We start from the raw sequence: 8,950 nt of genomic DNA on the forward strand, positions 1-8,950 counted from the left end.
CAGTCGTGCAGATTTTGAACGTGATTCGTTCTTTGATTGGTATCCAATGTAGTTTTTCTCTGAGTGGTTTGGCGCTGTCAAACCACGCTTTTCCAAATATAAGCCTGACTGCTGAGTTTTGGGTGGTTTGAAGTTTTTATGTTTGATCTTTGCATCCCGCATAGATTCCATTACAGTAGTCTGCATGGCTTAGTACCATTGTTTGTTATCAGGTTTCGAAATATTTCCATCGGGAAGAATGGTTTCACGCGTTTGAGTTTCCACATTGAGAAAAACATTTTCTTTATGGTGGATTTCGCTTGGGTCTCAAGTGAGCGGTTATGGTCAATTGTTACTCCAAGAATTTTCAGGCTGTCTGAGATAGGGAGGGTGCATATATTCAGCCTCTAATGTATACAAATTTACTTCATTCACATTCACTGTGGATAGCCTGAAAATCCTACTGGCTTAGGACCCCCCAGGACAGGTTTGGGAAGCTCTGTCCTAATGTATGCATTAGAGATATTTGTGTGCATACTATCTTCATTGTATGCAAATTTGCCTCACTCTTTAGAGATATCCTGAACCCTTTGTGGCCTCCAGATCTGGAAGTGGATACCACTGGTGAGTGGCACTACTGTATTGTCCTTGTAGTTTATTCAATTACCATTTTAATTAGTATTTTTCCTTGGTTCAAATAAATTCTGTAGAAAGCTACAGACTACTGACCATATAATGGAACAGCTAATCTATGCATACTGATATCAGTCAGCTAATGTATAATTAAAATGTATATAGTAATGAAATATTTAGTGTATCTGTAATATCTGTGGTTTATGGAATGCAAATTCCCTAAGAAATTTCTGCATCTTTTACGTATGTACATTGCATACCTATTGGCCATAACTACAAACCTGCAAAATTTATGTATGTATGTATTTATTTATCTGTGACATTTATATCCCACATTATCCCAAACAAATTTGGGTTCATTGTGGCTAACAATAAATATCTGCAAAAAGTACAATACAATTAGTAATAACATATATGGTAATAGGCATGCCCGAAAGCTAACTATTACTAGTGTAAGGAATTTACTAAATAAAAATGCTTTTTAACAGCTTACAAAATAAAAGGTAATCAGTAGCCGATCTTAATTGATTAGGCAGAGAATTCCATATCTTCGCACCTTGTTAGGTAAAGCCTGCATTATGAATGGATTTATAATGAAACTTCTTACAACTTGGATAAGGAAGCAGTTCTATCAGGTTTTGCATGTAGCAAGGTAATAAACAAGTACACAAAGTTTAAAGGTAATCTGAGAATTTATTGGAAGCCAATGTAATTTAGCCAGGAGAAGAGTTGCCTTTGGCATAATGAGGAGCTCTACAAACAAGATGACAGAGGTGTTCTGTGCTGATTGAAGTTTCTTGACTAAAGAGTACTTTAAACCTGAGCAAATGACATTACAATAGTCAAACTCAGAGAGTACTAATTTTTGGACCAAAGAACAGAAGATTGAATTCAGAAAGAAAGGTTTCAATAGCTTCAGCCTCCACAATGTATTAAAGACACTAGATATCACCTTAGACACCTGAGGTTCAAATGACAGATACTGGACAATAGTTATACCTAAGATTTTCATAGTAGTACCTAATGGGTAAATTTTATTATTTATATTGAAGTTCCTAATATTTTATTTTATTTATTTTAATTTTTGCTCACTCCTTTTTCAGTAGTAGCTCAAGGTGAGGTACATTCAGGTACAATGGATATTTCTCTGTCCCAGGAGGGCTCACAATCTAAGTTTGTACCTGAGACAATGGAGGGTTAAATGACTTGCCCAAGATCACAAGGAGCAGCCATAGGGTGATAGGGATTATTCAGGATTAGGAACTTGATTTTTTGTCTTTTTTTAGTTTTAATTTGAAAGCAGCAGCCCAGGATTCCATCAGATTCAAATCAGATTTGACAGTAGGCAAAATTTCAACTATACTGTCCATAAATGGGATGTCAATTGTAACATCATTGACATACATAAATGTATTAAAACCTCTAGATTCCAGTAAACTACCTTCTTCTGTCTGTCCTGATTTAGATTGTAAACTCTTTTGAGCAGGGGCTGTCTTTTCTTCATGTTCAATTGTGAAGCACTGGTAGCGCTATAAAAATGATTTATAGTAGTAGCAGTAGTAGTTGAGCCATTATTAAATTGAACAGAATGGGGGGAAGAGGGGGGCCCTGGGGAACACCACAAACAGAGGACCAAGGTGGAGACACAAGACCAGTTTACTTTACTTGATATTGTCTAGATTTCAGAAAACCATTGAACCACTGCAGGTCTATGCCACAGGTGCCTCAATGATCCATCAAATTTAGTAAAATCATAATGAAAAATATGTATTACATATGATATTGCCTTTTTTTAGGCTTAGGCTAGAACAACTATTTAATAAGTCACTGGAGGATGTTTTTAGATGTTTCTTCTGTTTTTGATTTATTAAAATCTTTGAAAATATAACTCTCTACTTTGCCTCTTGATCAAAAGCTGAAATAATAGAGGTAGTGCAAGACTATGCCCAAAGCGATCTGGGGGTCCACAAAAAGATAGCGTAATTAAAAAAAAAAAAAAGGCTAAGGAACCAGTTGGGGGCGCCAAAGGACAGCAATGAAGTGTTTTGGGTTTGTGGTTTTTTTTTTTTTTTTAATACCGGCTCCTGTTTATCCACTTATAGCCGATTATTCACTGGTCATGCTAACCAAATGATTATTCCTGTTTTTAGAATCTCTTCATATTTTACTTCCGATATTTTGTTCTGCAGTACTCAATCCACTGTCAGTACATTACAGCTCTATTTCAGGAAATATATGCCTATATATAAACGGATATTGATATAGATTAAAAGATGCACAAAGGATTCGGAGCATGGCTCAATGTAAACAAAATGCTTGATCCTATAGCAATTCGGTCATATATATATTTAAATACAATGTGTTCATTTTTACAATAGTGTTAGATTGTTTAGCGCAAAAATCTTTGACAGGGGTTCATTACCCCTTGGATGCTTATCTTAAAAATTGGATGAGGAATTGTGCACACTGGAAATATTTTTAATGACTATCTGGAACTTTTATTGAAAATAAAGAAAGTATACAGTTTATGACAAGATATATGGTAATGAATGTCCCATTAATATCATTTATTTTAAAAACAATATCTGTAAATTATGTAGTTCACGCTTTCCCACTCTCCAGCCCCCAATCAAAAGTTATTTTTATTTGCTAAGTCCTGAGGTCTCCCAATACGTTTCTTGATTACCAACGCACAGTCAGCAAAATATTTTTTGCCTTATCCCTGGGGAGCCCCAATGTCTACTCTTGGAGTGGCATTATTAAAGTAGCGCCTATCACTATTCTTCAATATTTAAATGTATCACTATGGGATAAATATATATGCACCCTATTTTTCAATGCAGGGAATTTGCTTAGACGTGTTACGTGAGGTCTAAGGAGGCTTTATAGTTAGGTGATCAACTTCGCCGTTAAAAAAAAAATCAATGTTATTCTGGCTAACTGTAATGATATTTTTCAGTTTTTAAATCGCTGGTCAAACACAGAATGTAAACTTCAGTTTATGTAAGCTATTCCTCAACTTAAAAGAATAGAAGTTGTTAGCATTAAAGAATGTTCCAAGGATAATCACAAGGTAGAGTTATTAAAATGTTTTTTTTTTTTTTGCCTATGATCAAGAAAGACTTTACGATTTAAAACTTGCTCTTTGGAGCTTTGTGACACATCAGACTTTTTTTTAAAACAGAAAAAGGTGGACAGGTCACTGAACCAGAAGTAATTTTATTTTTATTTTTAGGTCTTGTTAGCAGCATACTTTCATGTTTTATGGATAATGATATATGGGGGTCTCCTGTAATCAAACAACAACAACAACAACAAAAATAATATAATGGAAAAGTGACACATAACTATTAGAACATGAGTGGTTGACGTTACTAGATAAATGTTATGAAGAAATTATACTATGCTTCCTTTGGGAAATATCTTGCCTAAGTAGCATTAATCTGTAGAATAATTCAAAGAAAGGAGATAATTTACAATGCAATGGCAAAACAAGTGTTGTAAAATAAGAGCAGAAGTGAAAAATGTGTACAGATGTGCTGCTCTTTTCAAATATTTTTTTAATATAAATTACAAACAGATTTGTTTCTATTGTGTATATTAGTAACATATAAACATTATTTGATTTTCAATACTTTAAATAAATAGACCACGAACTGATTGCGTTTATAACTGCCAGGCGATGTTATCAATATTTTCAGGGCTAAAAACGAAAACAAATTGTACAGAAAACAGTCTTCAAATAAAAGCTTTGTCTACTATTTAAAGTGTAGTTTAGTCTGAGAAAAATGAGAAAGAAGCTGCATCATTAGGACCTAAAAGGCAACAAAACAAAAATCAGAGCATAATGATGTACCTAAATGAAGGGGGAAATGTTGCACGGCTCAATTTATTAATCAGACTGTCAATTTCACCCCAGAGGACAAACCCCAGAACAATTCAAGCAAATCAGATCATACTAAGGACAAGCGCTTCTCTCTTCACTTCTTGTCTTTCTCTCTACCTGGATATATTTGTCTGCTCAGAAGCCGCCTTCATTATCCACTGACAGGAGCTTGTATTTATTGCTTATAAACCTGTTACAATAAATGATTATTCGAACAGCGTCATTCGTACCTTAATGACGAGCACTAGTTTTGATGAATGACATTTCGGGCTAGAAAGGATGTATGGGTCATTTTGACCAGTCATTCCCTCGCTTTGGCATCCCACAATTTTTACGCCTTGCTCAAAAACAGATAATAATATTTAGAGCCACTCACAGGGCTGAATGTGAATTAGCCCCTGCTGCAGCTCATCATTAGTAAAGGACCAACCCTGCAACTTTGACATTTTTTATAAAGCTGAGATGATGGAAAGAATAAGAAAAGAGATGATTCTGATGGAAAGGGGACTGCACAGTCCTACAGCTAGCAAAAGGCTTTCGAATTTGTCCGACTCAGCTGGAAATGTGGTGCTAGAGGCCCTGGAAAATGCTCAGCACAGCGCTCGCCTCAGCCCTAGACTAACTTCCGCCTCCCTGCACAGCTCCATAGGAGACATCCCTGGAAAAGGGAAATTCGAAATAGACGCCTTATTCAATATTCCACATCAGAACAGTGAAAGCACGACAGCTTCTCAAATCCCGTCGCCTGATAACAGGAAGAAAATTAGCCATTATTCCGAAGTTGCTCAAGAGGCAGATATGAACAGTGATGTGGAGGTGGGTTGCTCAGCACTGCGCTCCCCGACCAGCCTGAGCGTCACCCAGCTGAAAGAAAACAACAAAGGTAAATCTTCCACTACACCATTCATACAAATCACACCTTTCCACAATAGATCTTGACAGCGTTGGACATGATTTTATGTAAACAACAAGCCAAAGGTTTATTATATTAGTGATAGATAAAAAAAAATGATAGAAAGGGTAAACGGGGTTTTAAACTACATTATTGTCCGCTTACATACTGAACCGTGTGCTGATTCAGTTACGTTCGCTATTACTAAACATCTGGTGGTAATAATTTGGTGTTGTTATTTAGCTCTACTGCAACATAAATGCAGTGGCAGGTTTTTGTTTTTTTTAATAACGTGGTAAACTGCACTTATCTTTCAAAGTTTTAAAGTAAATTTAAACAATTATTATTAATAGGATAAAAATTGGCCGAAAAAAACCCATCAACTAATCTATTATTTGGCGTCCTCGTTGCATTTGATTAAAAATGCAAATCTACAAAGAGTGAAATACAGAAAAGAAAGAGTAATTTACGTCGAAGGGTCATTCTATGGCTGCCTCCAAGCTGTCTTTCCTCCAAAAACGAGAGGACAGTTGATGGAGTTCTTTAAAAGCTGACCACCAGACTCGGGCAATTTTTAGATGTACCAATAGGTTACATTTCTGTTAAAACATATTTTGCTATTTCGTTGTTCTGGGTTAAATTAGTGCATGTAATAAATGCATGAAACGACATCTATGTGCTCATTTTACCTAGAATGATTTGGTTAGGAAGTGTTTAAAAATATTGATTCTATTAAGCGCACTAATTTGTACCAATGACAGTTAACATTAATTAAACCAGTTCAGAGCTATGTTGCCACCTTAATGATATCTGTATATATGTACTTTCTTTTTTTTTTTTTTTTTTTTCGTTCTCTTGTTTATTTAGGGTACTCAGAAAGCAGTTCAGCGGCCAGCACCACCACCTCGTTAGCAGGCTCTGGTTTGGGTGGTTTGAACAGTAGCAGCTCTGTGGCCAGCTCTAGCTCAGCAGCCGATCAGGTGCGGCGGTACCGGACGGCTTTCACCAGAGAGCAGATCGCTAGGCTGGAGAAAGAGTTCTATCGGGAGAATTATGTCTCCCGGCCAAGGCGGTGCGAGCTCGCAGCTGCCCTCAACCTGCCCGAAACCACCATCAAGGTATAGCTTCTCCAAAGCTTTCCTTCTGTTTTCACCCTTTGCTTGCAACACACAGACCAGTTCTTAAAAAGAAAGAAAGAGAAAAAAAAATCAAGTACCCCTTCATCTTAAAAAAATTGGCAACTAGTAGCAAGTATCCAAGAAATTTGGAATCACGTTTATTAAATGTTCATGAAAACATAATTTTATTCTAGCAAGTGTACGTTTATATACGTATATTTTATCTATAAGCAATTTAATTTACACTATTAAAGCTATGTTATGGATTTTACCTTCCACATAATATGCACACACGAAAAAAAAACTATACGTCGGTATAGTATGTACCTAAAAATGTTGCTTTACTGCAGGAAAAAGGATTTCCACCTTTTAAAGAAGATGGTATCACAATAAGACGCAGGGTTTGTTTGTTTTTTTTAACACATATAGAAAGCACACTGTTAACTATGTTATCATGTTGTTGGATAGGGACACCTTAAAATAGAATGAAATAACTATGCATTTTATTTTTTTGTAATGCTAAATCGGTTTTTGTTTTTTACTCATTTTAAATGCCTAAGAACTGAAAGAGAGTTATAAAATGAAGATATTAATCCAGGGGTTGGGATTATTAATATGCGTTTTTAATTATGAGCTGATTTTCAGTCTGCAAAGAACCCAAAGTCATACCCATTGAAAGTTCCATATGGATTTTATTCGTCTGGGTTTGCTTTGTGAGTTGTTGTTGTTGTTGTTGTTTTTTTTTTATTATTAATTTAAACCAGATCACAGATATTTTGAAACTATCAGTCTTAATTGTTGGGCCTCTCTCAGATAAATTTAATTTATTGAATGAAAACTGCAGGACCCTTATTCAGTAAGACGGTCTCTCTCTCTCTCTCTCTCTCTCGTAGAGACTGCTCTGAGAGGGAAAAAAAATCTCTGCCGAAGATTCTTATTTTGTCTTGGCATTTAGTCCCATGGTTATAAATGCATACTTAGTAGATTATCGGTTGAAATGGACCAGAGGCCTATCGCTTTCAAGCTAACTGCAATGTCTAGTTAGTTTGTTTTTAAATAAGAATAGGCTAAGGAGTTAAAGTGAAGGCTGCTGATCATTCTTCAACTGTTCTGACTACAATATAGCGCATATCAGCCATTTCGGACGGAACTCCCTCCTTTACTGTAGTCAACAGACATTGTTTGGCAAGTTTGATCGCATTTTCTTTATTCTCCCGACATTACTGATTGCTTTAATTTAACAAGTTCACTGCTCAGGCTTCTGATATCTTTTCTTCTTCCTTTTTTTTTTTTTTTAATATATATATGTATCAGGTGTGGTTTCAGAATAGACGGATGAAAGATAAAAGGCAACGTCTGGCTATGTCTTGGCCTCACCCTGCGGATCCAAGCTTCTACACCTACATGATGACGCACGCGGCAGCCACCGGAAGTCTGCCCTATCCATTCCACTCACACGTGCCTTTGCATTACTATCCTCACATGGGAGTCACGGCTGCCGCGGCCGCGGCTGCAGCCTCGGGGGCCGCAGCTTCGCCCTTTGCAACATCTATCCGCCCTCTGGACACTTTCCGTGCGCTCTCCCACCCTTATTCCCGCCCCGAACTGCTGTGCAGCTTCCGCCATCCGGGTCTTTACCAGTCCCCGGCAGGCCTGAACAGCACTGCTGCAGCCTCGGCTGCTGCAGCGGCGGCAGCTGCAGCGGCCGCGGCCTCAGCCCCAGCGGCTTCTACGCCTTGTTCCTGCCTCAGTTGTCATAGCAACCAGACAGCCGCTGCCTTGGGTTCGAGGAGCGCGAGCTCGGATTTCACTTGCACTGCTGCGTCACAAAGGTCGGAGAGCAGTTTTCTACCGTATTCTGCAGCTGTGCTGAGCAAGACGACCGTCCCTCCTCAGGATCAGAGAGAAGAAGCTCCCTTAACCAGATAACTGATCCCAGAGGTGGTTTTTTGCGGACTCGTGGGCACCTATCATGTGTGTTTGTTTTCTGAACACAACAAAAACAGTAATAATAATAATCCAAACATTTCCATTAGTTTTATTTTTGTTCTGATTCCCGCTTTAAGTTTGCTTGAATATATGGGTCTAGATTTCAAGCTAAGATCATTACATGTATCTGTAAATCAGCGTTAGAAATCCTGCTTATTTAAATTAATAAGTCTACTTTACGGTGGGTTAAGGACATTATTTTCAATGCATTTGCTTCAGACTAATAAGATATTGATGCTAGAAATGAATGCAGAGGCCAAAAAATATTGGAAAGAAAAAGCAGACCACAGGAATATAATTGTGCACAAAATTACCTGGAATCTCTGAGTAATTTCATAGTTACACAGTGACATACGGTTAAAATTCAGATGTACTTTAAACTAAGCAAATCGTTAGATTAATGAAGTGCTTTTGTGAAGCATTTAGCCCAGATTCACTTATTGTCCTCATTAC

At 37.2% G+C, this 8,950-nt stretch overlaps 1 protein-coding gene across 2 annotated transcripts; it reads left to right on the forward strand.

The window, feature by feature from the left end:
- The first annotated feature begins 4,782 nt into the window (after window positions 1–4,782).
- Window positions 4,783–8,437, forward strand: EVX2 (even-skipped homeobox 2). Of its 2 annotated transcripts, none has more exons than XM_030210675.1 (3): window positions 4,783–5,381; window positions 6,267–6,508; window positions 7,823–8,437. In XM_030210675.1, the coding sequence occupies exons 1-3, from the start codon at window positions 4,961–4,963 to the stop codon at window positions 8,435–8,437; spliced, it is 1,278 nt and encodes a 425-aa protein (XP_030066535.1). In that variant the 5' UTR covers window positions 4,783–4,960. The 2 variants fall into 2 exon arrangements, with proteins under 2 accessions (XP_030066535.1, XP_030066534.1); XM_030210674.1 differs by having other exon boundaries at window positions 4,961–5,381; window positions 6,258–6,508.
- Window positions 8,438–8,950: the final 513 nt, after the last annotated feature.

The sequence above is a fragment of the Microcaecilia unicolor genome, chromosome 7, assembly GCF_901765095.1.
Source record: "Microcaecilia unicolor chromosome 7, aMicUni1.1, whole genome shotgun sequence".
Classification (NCBI taxonomy): domain Eukaryota; kingdom Metazoa; phylum Chordata; class Amphibia; order Gymnophiona; family Siphonopidae; genus Microcaecilia; species Microcaecilia unicolor.

What these genes read in the sequence shown, in the direction of transcription:
- EVX2 (XM_030210674.1), top strand. Translation starts at nt 4,961, where the DNA reads ATGATGGAAAGAATAAGAAAAGAGATGATTCTGATGGAAAGGGGACTG. An exon ending in GCTGAAAGAAAACAACAAAG is followed by an intron (nt 5,382 to 6,257) that starts GTAAATCTTCCA and finishes TTGTTTATTTAG; the next exon opens with GGTACTCAGAAAGCAGTTCA. An exon ending in TGCCCGAAACCACCATCAAG is followed by an intron (nt 6,509 to 7,822) that starts GTATAGCTTCTC and finishes TATATGTATCAG; the next exon opens with GTGTGGTTTCAGAATAGACG.